Source organism: Euleptes europaea, chromosome 13 (assembly GCF_029931775.1).
Source record: "Euleptes europaea isolate rEulEur1 chromosome 13, rEulEur1.hap1, whole genome shotgun sequence".
Lineage (NCBI taxonomy): Eukaryota > Metazoa > Chordata > Lepidosauria > Squamata > Sphaerodactylidae > Euleptes > Euleptes europaea.
The window spans coordinates 51,964,148-51,983,883 of record NC_079324.1 but is presented as its reverse complement, the minus strand read 5'-3'; the positions used below and the strand labels follow the sequence as shown (position 1 = coordinate 51,983,883).

The window sequence follows — 19,736 nt, the reverse complement described above, 5'->3', positions numbered from 1 at the left end:
GCGACGGACGATAATCTGGTGAACCGGGTTGGTTTCCCCACTCCTCCACAGGAAGCCAGCTGGGTGACTTTGGGCTAGTCACAGCTCTCTTAGAGCTTTCTCAGCCCCACTTACCTCACAGGGTGTCTGTTGTGGGGAGGGGAAGGAAAGGTGATTGTAAGCCAGTTCAATTCTTCCTTAAGTGGTAGAGAGAGTCGGCATATAAAAACCTATTCTTCTACTGAAAACCAGAATTTGCTAACCACAGTTTACCCTGCATGTATCTAATTAACATGAGCCCGAGATTATCCCAGACTTGTTCAAACAGCAGCAAACCACGCTTTGCTGGTATGTCTAAAACAATTCGGTGTGTCTGGCAGCATAGAAGTCAAGTGGCATTCAAGCACAGTACATTTGGAACTTTGCCAGATGGGGGAGGTATAAACAGAAGTCGGTGGTGTCGATTGGCAATTGACCCTGTTCTTTAATATGTGGTTCTTTCCAGGAACCTTGTCTCTGACAAGCAGGAGACTCTAGCACAATGTGCAGACTTCAGGAACAGTTTACCATCCCAGGAGGCTATGCTGTGTTCGGGACCTTTAGCCATAATACAAGGGAGAACATCCAAGTACGGACATGGCCGTTTTCTCTTCCTTTAACAATACTGCAATTGTTTGTTGTCTTTTTCTTCCTCCACTTTACTCACTGAGTTCTTCGTATCTGGAGGTTATTTCTTATCCTTTGACTTCCTGAGAGGAAGGCTTCGACACGTAAGCCTTTTTTCTCATTTCTGGGCATGTGAACGGTGGGGACAGCGTCAGCCGAGGCCTACCCCCATACCCTGCTACCTGGATCGCAGCTACCATTACTCTGGATTTATGTGGATTTGAAAACCCCATCTTTTAAGTCAGGCTGGGTTCAAGGTGGTGGTCCCGCCCAAACAAGAAATATTACACACCCTTTGCGACAACTGTTCTTTTCCCCTTGCTACCCTGTATGCCTGAAACTGCTTCCCAGAACTCCTGTGTTGACATCACTTTGCTTTTATCCAATCCCTCCTCAAACCCTTGGTTTACAAGCCATTTGTCCCCCTTTCCCCTGCTCCAGCTAAGCCTAAAAATGTGGGATTAGAACGAGTTCACATTCTTTCCCTGTTAATCCTAGTCTCCCTCTTTGTGTCAGATGTTTAGATTGCAACCCGTTTGGGGCGTGGAGCTCTTGTCTGGACAAGGCTTGTAAGCTCTTTTGAGCTTCTTTAAGGCCTTGTGTGTTCCTTTAACACTCTGCATAGTAATGGCACAGTTTTAATTTTTTTAAAAAAAACTTTCCAATTAGTTGAGAATTTTTCTGCTTTGCTAAGTGCTGGAAAGAATATTTTAACCTAAAGCTTTAATTTAGGGGCTGTTTGATGCTGTGACCTGGGCTGGTATCATAGTTGGGGGATTCACTTTCTCCCATATAATATTTCTGGGATCATCAGCCACACTTGAGCGTTATCTCCAAAGGTCTATAAAACCTCTGTCACCGTGAAGCGAGTTGATGCCATAATGTTTGCATGTGCACACGCTTGACCGGCTGCTTTGCCACAAGAAAGTAAGAAAGGCCGTGCTAGATCAGACCAAGGTCCATCAAGTCCAGCAGTCTTATCACACGGTGGCCAACCAGGTGCCTTTATGAAGCCCACAAACAAGACAACTGCAGCAGCACCATCCCGCCTGTGTTCCACAGCAACTAATATAATAGGCATGCTCCTCTGATCCTGGAGAGAATATGTATGCATCATGACTAGTAGCCATGAATACCCCTCTCCTCCATGAACATGTCCACTCCCCTCTTAAAGCCTTCCAGGTTGGCAGCCATCACCACATCCTAGGGCAGGGAGTTCCACTATTTAACTATATGTTGTGTGAAGAAATGCTTCCTTTTATGTGTTTTGAATCTCTCACCCTCCAGCTTCAGCAGATTATCCCATGTTTTAGTATAATGAGAGAGGGAGAAAAGCTTCTTCCGGTCCACTCTTGCCATACCATGCATAATTTTATAGACCTCTATCATGTCTCTCCATGCCTGAAAGCATCCCTGTCTCTGCTCTTTGATTGCAGTTCTGGGAGGCAAGCTGCAAGATTGTTCTCCATGCCTCATTTAGTACAGCAGGAAACAACTCTGGCGTACTTGGAGAGTCAGGTAGCAGCTGCCCTTACGTTGCAGTCAAGTCACGAATACCGCCATTGGCTCCTTATCTATGCACGGTATCTAGTTAACGAAGGTGAGTCTTGGAGTGTTTTGTTCTTCAGTGTATTGCAATACCGAGCTCAGCAGTGTGCACCAAAGAATGTTTGGGGGTGCGTGGGGGTCCTCAGTTATCAAATTGGGGGGGGGAATGTTCTCTCTTCCAGATTAGTCCTCAATTAAATTGCTAGTCGGCGTTACCTCAAAGAATTCATTTATTTAATTTTCACTAACATTCATTTAGAATCTGCCTTTCTTACTGGGACTCAAAGCAGACTACGAACGCAGTGAAACCAGTCAATCAGTAGGCTGACTGCAAAATATGAGAACATTTTACTAATAATTATGTATCATGGACTTGAGAGCCAGTGTGGAATAGTTGATCGAGTGGCAGACAAGGGCCCCGGTGAACGGATTTGAATCCCCACTTCTACCATGGAAAATCACTGAGTGACCTTGGGCCTATTACAAACTCTCAGCCTGGCCTACTTCACAGGGTTGTTGTTGTGAGAGAGTGCTTTGAGTTCCAACTGGGAGAGAAAAGCAGGATATAAATAAATAAATTCCAACAAAAAAACCCTTACCAAACAAGAACATAGAGAATTCACAGGTTGAGAAAAAAATTCTCCAGTCTCCTCATGATTCTCTCATTGCCTCAGCTCTTACTGGGTCAGGGTAACGTCTTCCTTCCTGTGTGTCTCAGATGGGTAGTTCCTCAGTGAGTTCTGTCGCATGAATTATGCAGAGGATTTGATGTGATGATTTACAGAGTATACTTTTGCTTCCTATGTTCCTCAGGGTTTGAATATCGATTACGGGAATTATGCAAGGATTTGCTGGGTCCAGTCCATTGCTCACCTGGCAGCCAGTGGGAATCAACTGTTGTAGTAAGTTGCTGTTTTCTTTGGATTGGATGAAACTTAAGAACATAAGAAAAGCCATGCTGGATCAGACTAAGGCCCATCAAGTCCAGCAGTCTGTTCACACAGTGGCCAACCAATTGCCTCGAGGAGACCCACAATCAGGAATGCAGCAGCAGCAGCTTCCTGCCTGTGTGCCAAGGCACCTAATATAATAGGCATGCTCCTCTGATACTAGAGAGAATGGGTATGCATCATGACTAGTATCCGTTTTGACTAGTACCCATGGATAGCCCTATCCATCATGAAAACTCTTTGCATCTGTTGAACAAAATGAAATGGCTGATCAGGTTGCGAGGAACTCTTTTCATGGATTTTGGCAAATGTGGGGTTTTTTGTAAGAGTGTTTTTGGAAGATCGACAGGGTCTGCTTAAGAATGCTGATTTTCATTTTTTTTTCCTCATAAAAATTGACTGGTGGAACCATTCTAGGGGCCTGATTCTTGTGTGCTGCTGTGGCGCAGTTGAGGGTTTAAGAAGAAGATGCCAGGAGTTCAGGGTTGATGTAGTGCTGCAACTTTGGACAATGTAGTTGCATTGTATGCTGACTCATGGTGGGTTGATGTGAGCTGTGACAGCAGCTGTGGTCCCCAAGGTTTTGCAAAATTGGTGCCCATAGCTGTGTTTTTTGCAGCGGACAAATGAGTATCATGTCAGCTTAGAAGAGCATAGGATCAACCAAGTATAACGACTTCTGGATCGGGCCCTGAAATGCTAAGACTCCATCAGATTGGGAGGAGGAACCACAGCTTAGGAGTTAGGACAACTTCAGTTGATAGATCTTCAGTTGCTAGATCTCAGCCAGCTGGGCTGGAGAAACCTTTCTGAAGCTCGCCCCTTAGAAGGTCAGTGCTTGTTAAAGTAGACAGCATGGGAATAAGGGGAGCAGTGCTGTTACAGTGTATAGTTCATTCTGCAAGTCCCTGGTCCAGGTTGATTAGTACGTACTTGGAAGTCCCTCTGTTATGTTTTTTTTCTCCCACCTGACGCCAATTTCCAGCTCTCAGTCAGACTGGGATAGTGGCAAAATAGCAAGGACAGATTCTCTTGGCCATTGTAAGATGTTTTCTTTGTGCGCATCATCATGTTCACTCACACGTAGGGACGTGCGTGTGGAGAATTTGTGAGAGAGAGCCAGCTCTCCACAGATGGACCCTGGCAGCCATTTTTTGTGGATGTCCAGGCACTTTGCAAAGCTTCTCAAATGACAGGAATTGCTGCCGGCCCTGCTCGTGTGGCCTGGAATGTCTCTCAGTGCAGTCACACATTTGGCAGGAGCCAGTATGGAGAGTGAAGCCAATACCACCCGAATTCAGCATTAATGAATCTCCCATTAAATGCATGCAAACCCTGTACTTCCATCGCTGTATCTCTGTATGATGCATTTTCATCCCATCCTTCCTCCAAGAAGCCCAGGGTGGGGGTCATAACTCTCCCCCCTCCGATGTTATCTGCACATCTTCCCTGTGATGTGGGTTAGGCCTGGGGGAGAGAGTGACCAGCCTGAGGTCACCCTGTAAGCGTCGTGGCTGACTACAGATTTGAAACCTAGGTTTCCCAGGTCCTAGTCAGACCCTCTAACCACTACACCACACTGGCTGTCCTGCATTTCATGGTTCACTGATGCAGCTGTTTACAGCTGTTCTCTTCATAATCTTGTCAGTGTGGGGGAGGTGATGAGCCAAGTGAGCACCCTGATTTTGCATCTGATGAAGCGGATTCTAGTCCCCAGAAGCTTGAGAGCCGGCGTGGTGTAGTGGTTAAGAGCGGTGGTTTGGAGCAGTTGAGTCTGATCTGGAGAACCAGGTTTGTTCCCCCACTCCTACACATAAAGCCAGCTGGGTGACCTTTGGCTAGTCACAGCTCTCTCAGCCCTCCCTCCCTCCCTCCCTCCCTCCCAGGGTGTCATTTGTGGGGAGGGGAAGGGAAGGTAATTGTAAGCCAGTTTGATTCTTCCTTAAGTGGTGGAGAAAGTCGGCATATAAAAACCAACACTTCTTCTCCTCCTCCGAATAAAAGCATGTTAGTCTTGGTTGCTTTATTATTTTTAGATTTGCATCGTAACACACAGGGTTTTGTTTTTTTGTTTCACTTCCATGCAGGGTTTACGAAAGCGAGAGCTACTGAAGGAACTGCTTCCGGTCATCGGACAGAACCTTCGCTTTCAGCGGCTTTTCACAGAATATCAAGAGCAACTGGACATCTCGAAAGACAAATAGCTTCTTCCCCCATTGTTTATCTGACCTAAGAGAAACTGGCAAAGCAGCGTTGCTGAGCAAGCCCGAAGTGGAGGGACCGCTGTACAGATCGGAACACTCCTGGGAGGTGCAGTGCAAGAACAGGCCTGAGGAGTTTTATTGAGCAAAAATTCTGTAGGGTTTTTTTTTTAAGGTCATGAAAGAAATACATGGAAATGAGATGGACCGGGCACGTTCTCCAGTTGCAATTTGTGCATCGCCACTGTGACCTGTGGTTGCCATGGAAATCTGTGGAGATGTGCTTCTGGGATCCTTTTGCATCTGGATCTCAATGCGAGGACTATTAAAGTGACTATTGGAGAGCCTTTTGGATTTTGGGGATATCCAGTGAAAAGCACAGTTCAAGAGAATACATTTGACAACCTGCTAGCCCTTTTTCCAGGGTTCTTTGTCTAAAGATTCACGGAGGGCTCTGTCCTATATTTGGGTTATAAGGAGGAGGCCCCCACCCCACCCCCATGAAATAAAACTTCATTAAAAAGAACACTTAAAAGAATTACGCAGCCAACAGACTCTTAACTGTGAATACACTAAAATTAATAAAATGCAGGCTGTTCTATCACATGGACTATTTTTGTACTAGAATTTGCTAACTTGTAATATGGAATTTTATTTGGCCAATAACAACCAGAATTTTTCTTCCTTACAAATCTCCCCAGTTGTATGAAATTAAAAAACAAAACTTATTAATTATGACAGCTATTGTTGCTGAAAAATTGTACCAAAATTAACGTCTTCTGGTTTTTAATTTTTAACTGTTTGTAAAAGACATTTGTGGGAAGGAGGGGGGGTAGCTAAAGGGGAGGGCTGGGATTTTTTGGGGGAGGGCGGGCTTTTGTAAAGTACAAATAATAAATGAACGAAGTGGATGATCTTGTGCTGCTTGTGGTAGCATTAAACCCGTACAGGCCACCGCCTGTTAAAACAAGTACGGCATTCAGCCTCTGCTTTAAAAAGCTGTGTTGGAGCTCCCTTGTCTATATTTATTTCAGGTTTGTTTATTTTTTTAAAAAAACAATCTGGTCCTTTTTCTGAAGGGGGCAAGGGTGGTATTTGTAGGGTTTCTTCCCCCAAACTTTATCCCTGCCACACTCCTGTGAAGTAGGCTAGGCTAAGAGCATGTGACTGGCCAGTGGGGTGGGGTGGGGGTCATGCTGGCAAGCCTCATAGCTGAAGCAGCAGCTTGAACGTAGGTCTTGCCCGTCCATGTCCAAGACCACTAATCACTCTCCCACTTCACTTTACCCAGCGCTTCATTTTAGCCAGATTCTTTAGGTGGTTAAGACAAAAAGGATTAGAACATTAGGAAGAACTTTCTCACAGAGTAGTTCCTCAGTGGAACAGGCTTCCTCGGGAGGTGGTGAGCTCTCCTTCCCTGGAAATTTTTAAGTAGAGGCTAGATGGCCATCTGTCAGCAATGCTGATTCTATGACCTTAGGGAGATCATGAGAGGGAGGGCATCTTGGCCATCTTCTGGGCATGGAATAGGGGTCACTGGGGTGTGGGAGGGAGGTAGTTGTGAATTTCCTGCATTGTGCAGGAGGTTGGACTAGATGACCCTGGTGGTCCCTTCCAACTCTATGATTCTATTAGTGTATTCTGTGATAAAGGAAGCCACAGACCTCAGTTTGCAAGACCCGAACAAGGCTGTTAATGACCTCCAAAACGTCCTATCATGAATTCATAGGGTCGCCTTAGGTCAGAAGCGACTTGATGGCACTTAATAAACCTGTACTGTTTTTGGAGCAGTAGGAGTACACTAAGAAAATGTAAAAACGTTGCATTAGAAATCCAAATTGTATATCAGATATTATGCAAATTGTTTTATCAAATTAAAGTTGCTCATCTTTTGTACAAGAGTTACTCGTTGAGAAACAGCAAAGAGATTATATCTGGACATTTATTAATTTACGAAACTGCCTCCTAGTGAGCCAAGATCTTTGTACTATCTAAACCAGAGCATTTTCTCCCTGGATCGGCAACAGCTTCTCCTAGATCTCAAGCAGGTGACTATATAGTCCTGCTGCTTCAGATCCTTTTTTCAACTGGAAAGATCAAGGGATGAGCAAGGACCTTGGACATGAGTTACGGCCGCCTTCCTCATAAATGTGTTTCTAGCAAGTCAACCGGAGTGGGTGGGATTTAAATCTCCCTGGTAACCAGCAACACAACACACCAGAAGGCAAAGTCCTAGGACCTAATTCAGGGGCACAGGATGAAGAAGCAGCTTTACTGAATTTAAGCAGGTCAGCATCGGACCATGGTTGTGTCACAGCTTTGGTCCTGAGCATCTATCCGTATTTCATAAACTGACTGTAAGTGTAATGTGTATGTAAGCTTCTCTTCCAAATAGTGAAGGATACTGAAAGTGAATTCCTAAGCAGATCATCTGTTTGAAACTATTGGCATCAATAGACTTAGAACAGGGGTGGGGAACCTTTTTCCTGCCAAGGGCCATTTGCACATTTATAACATCATTCGGGGGCCATACCAGGTGTATATCTCCCGGTGGGGGGGGAGGCTAGGGTTGCCAGGTCTCCGGCCACAACCTGGAGGTTGGCAACCCCAGGGGAGGCCACGCAGAGAAGGCCTGGAGGGTGCCCCCGCTCCCCCCCCCCGGTGGGAGGGCAGCCAGCGGTGGGCCTGAGCAAACGAGGTGCCAGGGGGGCGCAGCCCGCAGTCGATCAGCAAGGGAGGAAGGAAGGAAAACAGAGAAAGAGGAAAAGGGAGAGAGGGAGAAAGAAATGGAAAGGGGGAGAAAGAAATGAATGGAGGGAGACAGACAAAGAGGGAGGGAGATAGACAAAGAGGGAGAGAGAAAAGCCTTCCCCCCCCCCACACCGGCCCCACGCGACCTGGCCCCAGTCTCCATACCTTTCCACCCCCGGAGTCCACAAAAGGCCCCCCAAAGCCCGATCAGCTCCCACATGCATGCTCTGCTGCCAGGAGCCGCGGGCCTCTTTCCCCCCTCCCTCTCGCTGCTCAGCAGCCGACAGGCAGCAAAAGGGGCTTACAGCGTGCCCCGGCGTTCCTGCACGCTGTGGCTATAGGGGGCAGCCTTGGGGGAAGCGTCCCTCCCCCTCCTCTCACTGACCAACAGCCGTCAGTCAGCGAGAGGAGGTCCAAAGGGCGCCGCAGTGCCCCTGCAAGCCGTGGCCCCAGGAATACCCTCAGAGGGCCGCCCTGTGCCGCGCCTCCACGGCGGGGCCCCGGAGCTCCCGAGGGCCACAAAACATGTCCTCGGGGGCCGCATACGGCCCCCGGGCCTGAGGTTCCCCATCCCTGACTTAGAAGAAGAAGAATTGGTTTTTGTATGCCGACTTACTCTACCACTTAAGGAAGAATCAAACCAGCTTACAATCACCTTCCCTTCCCTACAACAGACACCCTGTGAGGCAGGTGGAGCTGAGAGAATGTGACTAGCCCATGGCTTCATGTGTTGTAGTGGAGAAACGAATCCAGTTCACCAGATTAGCATCTGCCGCTCATGGAGGAGTGGGGAATCAAACCCGGTTCAAACCACCGCTCTTAACCACTACATCATGTTGGCTCTAGAAGGGCATAGTGTAGTTCTGTTTAGGACTGTGCTCTAAATAATTTCTTTTACACAAGATTGGGGAAGCAACGTAGGTCATGAGCAGAAAAAAATGAGTACAAGTCTTTTGAAATCCTAGCAACCATATTTCAAATTTCCCCCCAAACTGAATCTTGCTTCCCTACATATTCCCGCTTTGTTGTTAGAGTTAGGACTCCCCAAAACACTGGCAGCTCTGGGTTGGGAATTTCCTGGAGATTTGGGAGTGGAGCCTGGGGAAGGCAGGATTTGAGGAGGGGTATAATACCATTGAGTCCACCCTCCACACCAGCCATTTTCTCCAAGGAAACTGATCTCTGTCATCTGAAGATCATTCTGGGAGATCTCCAGGCCCCAGCTAACTGTGCTATCTTAAGCAGAGCTGCATTGGTCTAAAAACCACTTAAATCAATGTATTTAGAATAGTGTTACTGTTAGGGTTGCCAGCCTCCAAGTAGTAGCTGGAGATCTCCTGCTATTACAACTGATGTCCAGCTGATAGTGATTAGTTCACCTGGAGAAAATGGCCGCTTTGGCAATTGGACTCTATGGCATTGAAGTCCCTCCCCTCCCTAAACCCCTCCCTCCTCAGGCTCCACCCCAAAAACCTCCCGCTGGTGGCGAAGAGGGACCTGACAACCCTAGTTACTGTGGGGTGGAACTGTAAAGGAAGCATCCAAACTCTTTTATGCCAAAGCCATTTTAAAAAGCATTGTCAATTTCCCTCTCTCCTTTCCCAGCAACGTGTACTTTTCGGTTTTCCTAAAACAGCCAAAAGTTGCCAGTTGCTCAGTCCCAAAGCCATATAGTATATTTAATAAAGGTGAGAAAATACCGCAGAACAGCAGTGCAAACTTTTGAGTGCCTCTCTTCTGGAGAGGTCGACAGTTTAAACACTGTCTCGTATTACTTTGTGTATGTGTAAAATGCAACCAAGTTGCAGCCAATTTATGGCAACCCCATAGTGTTTTCAAGGCAAGAGAAGTTCAGAGGTATTGAATTTAGTAACCCTGGGACTGGCTTGATGGTAGGATTGCCTGGTCCCTCTTTGCCATTGGCAGGAGGTTTTGGGGGCGGAGCCTAAGTAGGGCAGGGTTTGGGGAGGGGCGGGGCTTCAATGCCATAGAGTCCAATTGCCAAAGCGGCCATTTTCTTCAGGTGAACCGATCTCTATCAGCTGGAGATCAGTTGTAATGGCAGGAGATCTCCAGCTAGTACCTGGAGGTTGGAGATGGAGGCAGCACGAGGCTCTCAACAATAACATAAAGAAAGCAAATAAGCCTAAGCTAGTATTGGAAAAGTATTATTTCTTTCATAAAGCAAACTAACAAAACAGAAAAATACTCTTAAGAGAAAGCGTGTTCTTAAGAGTATTTTTCTGTTTTGTTAGTTTGCTTTATGAAAGAAATAATACTTTTCCAAGACTAGCTTAGGCTTATTTGCTTTCTTTATGTTATTGCTGAGCCTCGTGCTGTCTCCATCTCCAGTCTAAACCATTTAAACACAGAGTACCTGGAGGTTGGCAACTAGGGTTACCAGGTCCCTCTTTGCTACCGGCGGGAGATTTTTGGGGCAGAGCCTAAGGTGGGCGGGGTTTGGGAGGGCTTAAAGGTCATAGAGTCCAATTGCCAAAACGGCCATTTTCTCCAGGTGAACTGATCTCTATTGGCTGGAGATCCGTTGTAATAGCAGGAGATCTTCTGCTATTACATGGAGGTTGGGGGAGAAATAGACACCACTGTACTAATATCAGGAGGATGAGGAACTCAGTACAGGAGCGAAGTGTATACAAAGTGCAAAAAACTTTATAAGCTACCAAAATGACATAACAATACAGCTATACACACTATATACACTACTAAGTTGAAACATGCAAGCTAAGACAAACAACGTGACTGTACAAGGTGGAAAAAAGTGTCAAAATGACACAGCTAATGTTCATAAAGTCTCTCTCAATTGTAGGAGAATTGGTGTCCAAAGGATTTTCAACGAGGTTCCCAACGAGGAGACGATCAAAATATTGTCGAAGGCTTTCACGGTCAGAGTTCATTGGTTCTTGTAGGTTATCCAGGCTGTGTGACCGTGGTCTTGGTATTTTCTTTCCTGACGTTTCGCCCGCAGCTGTGGCCGGCATCTTCAGAGGAGTCACACTGAAGGACTGTCTCTCAGCGTCAAGTGTGTAGGAAGAGTGATATATAGTCAAAAATATATATAAATATATATAGTCAGAATAATATATAGTTAGCACATTACCTTTGATACTTTTTGCAGGACAATGATTCAGCTCAACCCCCCCCCTTTCTGACTATATATTACTCTTCCTACACACTTGACACTGAGAGACACTGTCCTTCAGTGTGACTCCTCCGAAGATGCCTGCCACAGCTGCTGGCGAAACGTCAGGAAAGAAAATACCAAGACCACGGTCACACAGCCCGGATAACCTACGAGAACCGAGGAGACGATCGTTTCGAGTTCACAATGAACAGATCTTCATCAGTCCTTCAACGTCCTCTTGTACATTCATTCATTCAAATATTCTCCCATAACGGGTAAGATTTCAAAAAATGCCAAATCATTATTATTTCCCATGAAGGGTAAGAGACATCACTTCCCACATGGGGTAAGGATTATAGTGGAGAATATTGTCGAAGGCTTTCACGGTCAGAGTTCATTGGTTCTTGTAGGTTATCTGGGCTGTGTGACCGTGGTCTTGGTATTTTCTTTCCTGACGTTTCACCAGAAGCTGTGGCAGGCATCTTCAGAGGAGTCACACTGAAGGACAGTGTCTCTCCGTGTCAAGTGTGTAGGATTAGCACATTACCTTTGATACTTTTTGCAGGACAATGATTCAGCTCAAACCCAACCCCTTTCTGACTATATATTACTCTTCCTACGAGAACCGAGGAGACGATCGTTTCGAGTTCACAATGAACAGATCTTCACCAGCCCTTCAACGTCCTCTTGTACATTCATTCATTCAAATATTCTCCCATAACGGGTAAGATTTCAAAAAATGCCAAATCATTATTATTTCCCATGAAGGGTAAGAGACATCACTTCCCACATGGGGTAAGGATTATAGTGGAGAATATTGTCGAAGGCTTTCACGGTCAGAGTTCATCGGTTCTTGTAGGTTATCCGGGCTGTGTGACCGTGGTCTTGGTATTTTCTTTCCTGATGTTTCGCCAGCAGCTGTGGCCGGCATCTTCAGAGAAGTCACACTGAAGGACAGTGTCCATTGTTTTATCACTGTACAGAGAGACACTGTCCTTCAGTGTGACTCCTCCGAAGATGCCGGCCACAGCTGCTGGCGAAACGTCAGGAAAGAAAATACCAAGACCACGGTCACACAGCCCGGATAACCTACAAGAACCAATTATAGCGGAGGTTGGCAACCCTATTGACAACCCTACTTGGGGGGTCTCCCATCCAAGTACTAACCAGGGCCAACCCTGCTTAGCTTCTGAGATCTGGTGAGATCGGGCTAACCTGGGCCGTCCAGGTCAGGGCCTGGTGTTGTTTAGTCGGCCTTTATAAAAAGATATGAGACGGCTTTAGTCTCGGGATTGCGCCGGGGTGTAGAATGGAGCGGCCGGAACCATGTAGCCGGTCCGTGTTTCCCAGCAGGGCCGCTAATAGCGACGCACTCCTGCCCTCCGGAAGTGGCTCGACTTGTTTCTCTCTTCGCAGCAGGAGAACGTTGGGAGCTGGGTGCGGATTCTTCGCTCTTCTCGGCTGCCTGGGAAAAGCGGGCAGCGAAGGAGGCCTATTCCCCCCCCCCTCTTCCCTCTCTCAGCTTTGCGGTTGTGACGACGATACGGAGCCGCCGCCATGGGGAAGAGGCAACACCAGAAGGACAAGATGTGAGTGACGCGCGTCTCCCGTTCCAGACGTTCATTGAGGCAGTGGTAATCAAACGCTGTTATAGAGGCAGCCCCTCTCCGTCGTTTACGGGGATGAGTTTCTGTTCTGGGGCGCGGTTGACTTGTCTCTGTTGATGGCAAAGTTTTTTTTTTTTTTGGACAATTATTTTTCAAGTAAAAAGTAACATTAAGGCTAATTTTACAGAGGTCTGAAAAAACAGCAGGGTTCGCCTAAAGAAATCCTCAAAGGCTTATTGGAATAAAAACATTTAGTCTTCAAAGTGCCACAAGAGTTCTGTGTGTTTTTGCTGCTACTAACAGAGCTACCCTGTAGCATGCTATATGGTGGTTTTGTGTTGTCTTAGGTGCAAAAAACATTGTTTGGGAACATCTATTTAAGATCTAAATTCAACGTTTACCCCAAGCATTATTATCTCAAAGGGTGGGGGTAAGAAAGGGGCGGAGGGGATTTTCTTTCATTCAACTTCATTAGTTGTCTTAGGTGGTTACCGCACTTGTATTCCCAGCGATGTATTAAGAGTTTGAGAATGTTATAACAGAACACAGCTTTAAAAGGGTTTTTGGATAGCACGGCTTATAAATGGTTGGAAGACGGCTGTTACCGCACTTGTATTCCCAGCGATGTATTAAGAGTTTGAGAATGTTATAAAAAAAAACACCGCTTTAAAAGGGTTTTTGGATACCACGGCTTATAAATGGTTGGAAGATGGCTGTTACCGCACTTGTATTCCCAGCGATGTATTAAGAGTTTGAAAATGTTATAAAAAATACTGTTTGTACTTTCTGTGTATTCCCACCGATGTATTAAGAGTTTGAAAACGTTATAAAAAATACTGTTCACACTTATTGTGTATTCCCACCGATGTATTAAGAGTTTGAAAACGTTATAAAAAATACTGTTCGCACTTTGTTTGGCCCCTTTAGCTGTGAAGACGTCTTCCAACCATTTATAAGCCGTGGCATCCAAAAACCCTTTTAAAGCGATGTTTTTTACAACATTTTCAAACTCTTAATACATTGCTGGGAATACAAAGTGCGGTAACCACCTAAGACAACTAATGAAGTTGAATGAAAGAAAATCCCCTCCGCCCCTTTCTTACCCCCACCCTTTGAGATAATAATGTTTGGGGTAAACATTGAATTTAGATCTTAAATAGATGTTCACAAACAATGTTTTTTGCACCTAAGACAACACAAAACCATATAGCATGCTACAGGGTAGCTGTGTTAGTTGCAGCAAAAATACACAGAACTCTTGTGGCACTTTAAAGACTAAATATTTTTATTCCAATAAGCTTTTGAGGATTTCTTTAGACTAACCCTGCTGTTTTTTCAGACCTCTGTAAAATTAGTACTATGATTCTCTCATATTTTCAGGTGGGCAGACACGTTGGTCTGTAGTAGCAGAACAAAATTTGAGCCTGGCAGCATCTTGGAAATAGAAAGTACTGTCAAGTTGCAGCCAGCTTAAGATGACCCCAGAAGGTGTCTGGCTCCTCATAGCAACCCCGGACTTCCTTGGTGGTATCCCATCCAAGTATTAACCAGGGCTGACCCTGCTTATCTTCTGAGATCTAATGAGATTGGGCTAGCCTAGGTAGGGTTGCCAACTTCCAGGTACTAGCTGGAGAACTCCCACTATTACAACTGATCTCCAGCCGATAGAGATCAGTTCCCCTGGAGAAAATGGCTGCTTTGGCAATTAGACTCTATGGCATTGAAGTCCCTCCCCTCCCCAAACCCTCCCCTCCTCAAGCTCTGCCCCCCAAACCTCCCACCAGTGGCAAAGAGGGACATGGCAACCCTAAGCCTAGGCCATCCAGGTCGGCAGCAGCATCTTACAGACCAACAAAATTTTCCAGGGTATAAACTTTCATGTGCCTCCCAAAGCAGATGCTAGAATACAAACTTGTTTAAGGTGTCTCAAGTTTCCTATTATACCAAGGTACTGCTGGTTGGGAAGACTGAAGTCTTGAAGGACATTGTGCTTCCCACTTTCGGTGGAGATCAGCTGCCCTTTGCTGAGTTGGCTAAGGGCCTAGGAGTTACACTGAACCCAGCATTACTTCTGCAGAAGCAAGTGAATGCCGCTACAAAAAACACTTTCTTCCAACTGTGTTTGGCCCAGAAGATGGTACCCTAGCTAGATTCAGTCATTTTGGCCACCTGGATCCATGCCACGGTAGCATTGAGGCTAGGCTACTGTAATGCACTCTACATAGGTCATCTGTTGAAGTCAACTAAGGGACTCCAGTTAGTACAAAATGCCTGAGCTAGGTGGAGCATACATGTTAAATCTGTTCTGTAGTCCAGTCTACTGGCTACCCATCAGTTACCGGGTTCAGTGCAAGGTACTCACTATCACATATATCACTATCCCTTCATGATCTTGGACTCATATATCTTCAGGACCACTTATTCCCCGCCACAGTGGCTTCACTTATCTGAGCAGAACCTTCTGCAGGTATCGCCCTGCAAATGTGTGAGATCAACAACTGTCTGAACATGCGTATTTTCTGTTGTGGCCCCCTCCTTGTGGAATGGCCTGCCTGAGAAGGTCCAAACACTTCAGCATTATGCAAACAATGTAAAACAGAATTGTTCAGGAGGGCATTTTTACAAAGATGTTTCAAAGAAAGGAAAAGCATGTGGACCTTACTACAGTGTATGGGATGTGTTATTTGTTGCTGTAGGCATTACCTTGTTCTCAGTGCATTGTATTTCTGTTTATGTGTAATATCACTTGCTGCTTGTTTAAAGTGTCATGCTTAATATTTATGCTTTGTTCAGATTTCTTCAATACTTGTCCTATAATATTGCTTATTAAATGTCTTATCCTATTGATAGCATTAAGTTACACTGTAATTCAGCTTGAGGAAAGCAGACTATAAATAACGTAAATAAATAAATCTACATACGTGTGTCTCAGAGTTTGAGTCTAGGCATGAAGAACGTTAAACTGCTGAATTTCACAAATGGATCTTTGTATTTTTGTATGTTCCATAAAACATTTGTTGGAGCAGCTGTTCCTGTTTGTTCTTGCCAAAAAGATAAATTAATGGAACCTTTTTCTGCTTTAGGTACATAACATGTACAGAATATACTCATTTCTACGGAGGAAAGAAAGCAGGTATGTGGATCCACAAAACTCCTTCCCCTCTCTACTTTGGGGCATTAAATATGGCTATCCATGCTACTTCCTGCTATTCTATTGCCCAAAGGATTCAAAGAGGGTACCTTAGTGGTCAATCATTATGGGGTAAGGAAAAAAACCAAATCTTGTGAAAGTGTGTTAATTTAGCAGTGAGCTCTCTGCCTGTGGATTTTGATACCCAGCTACTGCTGACAATAGGTATTACTGTGAAATATCAAGCCCCTGGTGAAGCTGCCGTGGCTCGGAATAGGAGAGAGGCTTCCTTCTTTTTTGTTTACTTGTTTTGCTAAGCTTTGGGGGGAGAGGAGTGACCTCAGCAGCATATAATGCCATAGACTCCACCCTCCAATGCAGCCATTTTGTCTAGGGAACTGATCTTGGTTGTCTGGAGATCAATGGTAATGGCAGGAGATCTCCCGGCGCTACCTGGAGGTTGTCAACCCTAGTTCTACATGCTTGGGGGGGGTGACTTTTCCAGGTTTGCAGGAAGATACATCCAAAAGGGAGAGCTTAAAAAAAGCCAAACAAACATTTAATAGGGTCTAGAATGTTGAGAGCAGCTGAGAGACATTCAAGTGGAAAATGGGGGGGGGGTCAGCCTGCTTAAGGCACTAAAACCTGATAGAATGTTGGTGATTACGGAGGTGAGAGTTTCTGAATGGTTCCTTGCCTCCCCACCACCCCACAATTCTTCATCAGCCCCCAGTTGGTGTAATTTTAATATCTAAACTGGGTATATACGTGGGCTGCCAAAAAAAACAAATCAGTGGGTTATAGATCAGATCAAGCCGGAACTGACCCTAGAAGCTAAAATGACTAAACAGGCTGTCGTCCTTCGGTCACATTATGAGAAGACAAGAGTCACTGGAAAAGACAATCATGCTAGGAAAAGCTGAAGGCAGCAGGAAAATAGGAAGACCCAACAAGAGATGGATTGACTCAGTTTGCAAGATCTGAGCAAGGCTGTTAAGGACAGGACATTTTGGAGGACATTGATTCATAGGGTTGCCATGAGTTGGAAGTGACTTGACGGCACTTAACATACACATATACACACTGGGTATGGTGAGGAGAGCTGGTTGAGGTGTAAGCTTTATAGATTTTAAACTACTTGAAAGTATTTATTCTTTACTACAGCTACAGTTTTTGTAAGATCAAGGTTGTTGTTTTTTTAAAAAAATTAAACAATTCTTGGAATTTACAGGGGGAAATCTCCAATGCTTCCTTCCCCCCAGTGTATTTATCCCAGCTTTCACTACATGTGTAAAATATTTTTTTCCCATTTTTGAACAGAAATTCCACAGTCCAACTTCAGACGTCTGCCTTTTGATCACTGCAGGTGAGAATTAGCTCAGTGGTTTATTTGAAAACATATATATTGGTAAATAACAATGGCACCAATTAAATGCCAATCATTCTAGTCCAGACCAGTCCAGCAAAATATAGGAGCAGAAAGTTAAAAATAAAATCCATATCTCACAAAGCAAACTTCAATTCAACCAAAAGCCTGGGTGAACAAAATGGTTTTCACTTGGTAACTAAAGCTAAGAAGACTCAGCACCAGACAAGCAATTGGGAGGAGTGCATTCTACAGTTAAGGTGTTGCTATTGAAAAGGCCCCGTCCCTGATCGAGACCCAAAGACGGGGGTTCACAGAATAGGGCTATGCTGAGGAGTTCAATCGCTGGGCAGGTTTGTATGGAATCTTGCTCTAGCATAGGTGATGTTTAGGTCCAAAGGCTCACTGGGTAACCTTGGGCTAGTCATTCTCTCTCTTAGCTTGGCCTGCCTTGCAGGATTGTTTTGAAGGTAAAAGGAGAAGGGAGGGAGAACTATGTACCCTGAGTCGCTGAAGTGGGGATGGTGGTGTGTGTGTGAGAGAGATAGAAGGATTAGATTCTTAGTAAGTAAAAAAAGGTAAAGGTCCCCTGTGCAAGCACTGGGTCATTCCTGACCCTTGGGGTGATGTCACATCCCGACGTTTACTAGGCAGACTTTGTTTACGGGGTGGTTTGCCAGTCCCTTCCCCAGTCATCTGCCCTTTACCCCCAGCAAGCTGGGTACTCATTTTACCGACCTTGGAAGGATGGAAGGCTGAGTCAACCTTGAGCCGGCTACCTGAAACCAACTTCCGTTGGGATCGAACTGAGGTCATGAGCAGAGCTTGGACTGCAGTACTGCAGCTTACCACTCTGCACCACGGGGCTCCTAGATTCTTAGTAGGATATGTTAATTCCGCCATACTTCCTATCATTTTTACTTGGCTTTTATTTATTTTATTTCTATCCTGCCCCTCCCCGGCTGCAAGTCGATGGTGCATTGATTTACTCTTTTCTTGAAAAAGACAGTTCACATAATCTGTGTGGTTTGTATCCATAGGAGGGGCAAATAGGAGACATGTCAACCTGACCTGAGTAGTTTGGCCATTAATTAGGTTGAGTTGAGTGGCTTGCTTATAATTTTTTCCCTCTTGGTGACAGTTAATTCATACTGATTCTAAAACACGTTTTTGTTTTGCTCAATTTCCAACCCCCAGCCTGTCATTGCAGCCGTTTGAATACCCCGTTTGCACACCAGAAGGAATTGTCTTTGACTTGCTGTAAGTTTTATTCTTTTCCTGTTTCCCTTTATCTTGCTGGTATCAGCCCTGGGCATTGACCAGTCAGGGTTTACATAACACTTACTAAAGGTAAAGGTCCCCTGTGCAAGCACCGGGTCATTCCTAACCCATGGGGTGACGTCACATCCCGACATTTACTAGGCACACTTTGTTTACGGGGTGGTTTGCCAGCGCCTTCCCCAGTCATCTACCCTTTACCTCCAGCAAGCTGGGCACTCATTTTACCGACTTTGGAAGGATGGAAGGCTGAGTCAACCTTAAGCCAGCTACCTGAAACCGATTTCCATCGGGATCGAACTTGGACTGCAGTACTGCAGCTTACCACTCTGCGTCACGGGGCTCCTTAACACTTAGTGGGGTATGAGTTATCATGGATGGCAAGGAAGGCAGGAAGCAAGTATTTTAATGAGTAGATAGGGAAAGACAAATTGGCCAGGCTGTACCTGATAATGTGGTCTAAGCCCCTGCTTGCCATATAGGGCAAAACATGCTTGGGGAAGTTTGTCACAGGCTTGAACACATGAAGCTGCCTTATACTAAATCAGACCCTTGATCCATCCAAGTCAGTATTGTCTACTCAGACTGGCAGCGGCTCTCCAGGGTCTCAGGCAGAGGTCTGTCACATCACCTACTTGCCTAGACCCTTCAACTGGAGATGCTGGGGATTGAACCTGGAACCTTCTGCATGCCAAGCAGATGCTCTACCACTGAGCCACGGCCCCTTCCCAAAGGCTTCGTTTAGTGTTAATTGTTGAACACATGAAGCTGCTGTTATAGGCAATTATATATGGATTAACATGATTTAATACAGGCTAGCCTCACTATGCAAATACAAAGCATATATGCCATGAGACAAATGATCATTTAAAAGGAAGTATGTATAATATTCTAAAATTAGAACATATTATGAAGGAGATCTTAAGGTGAAAACAAAATACTATATGTTCACCCAGCCAAAGCCTGTTTTGGTATATTGTTTGAATGTTTGTATTGTGTTTGTTTTTTGTTGTGATGTATTGTAAGTTTGTTTATATTTTAATGGTTAGAAAATAAAAAAAAGTTTATTAAAAAAATAAAAACAAATCTGCCAAAACTAGTTCTGTCCCCTTCCCCCA

General features: G+C 45.1%; 2 protein-coding genes across 3 annotated transcripts in view; both read left to right on the top strand.

The window, feature by feature from the left end:
- The window catches only part of LOC130486574 (protein HIRA), a 56,811-nt gene extending 51,397 nt beyond the window's left edge, over positions 1–5,414 (top strand). For both annotated transcript variants that reach the window (XM_056859873.1, XM_056859874.1), the window contains exons 22-25: positions 485–607; positions 2,082–2,245; positions 3,007–3,095; positions 5,231–5,414. In XM_056859873.1, coding sequence (XP_056715851.1) covers positions 485–607; positions 2,082–2,245; positions 3,007–3,095; positions 5,231–5,347 — 493 coding nt within the window. In that variant the 3' untranslated portion in view covers positions 5,348–5,414. The remainder of the gene's footprint in view (positions 1–484; positions 608–2,081; positions 2,246–3,006; positions 3,096–5,230) is intronic.
- Positions 5,415–12,777: 7,363 nt separating this feature from the next.
- The window catches only part of PPIL2 (peptidylprolyl isomerase like 2), a 98,211-nt gene continuing 91,252 nt past the window's right edge, over positions 12,778–19,736 (top strand). Inside the window, exons 1-4 of the mRNA XM_056859875.1 lie at positions 12,778–12,826; positions 15,928–15,977; positions 17,295–17,340; positions 18,538–18,600. Of these exons, the coding sequence (XP_056715853.1) occupies positions 12,795–12,826; positions 15,928–15,977; positions 17,295–17,340; positions 18,538–18,600 (191 nt within the window). The 5' untranslated portion in view covers positions 12,778–12,794. The remainder of the gene's footprint in view (positions 12,827–15,927; positions 15,978–17,294; positions 17,341–18,537; positions 18,601–19,736) is intronic.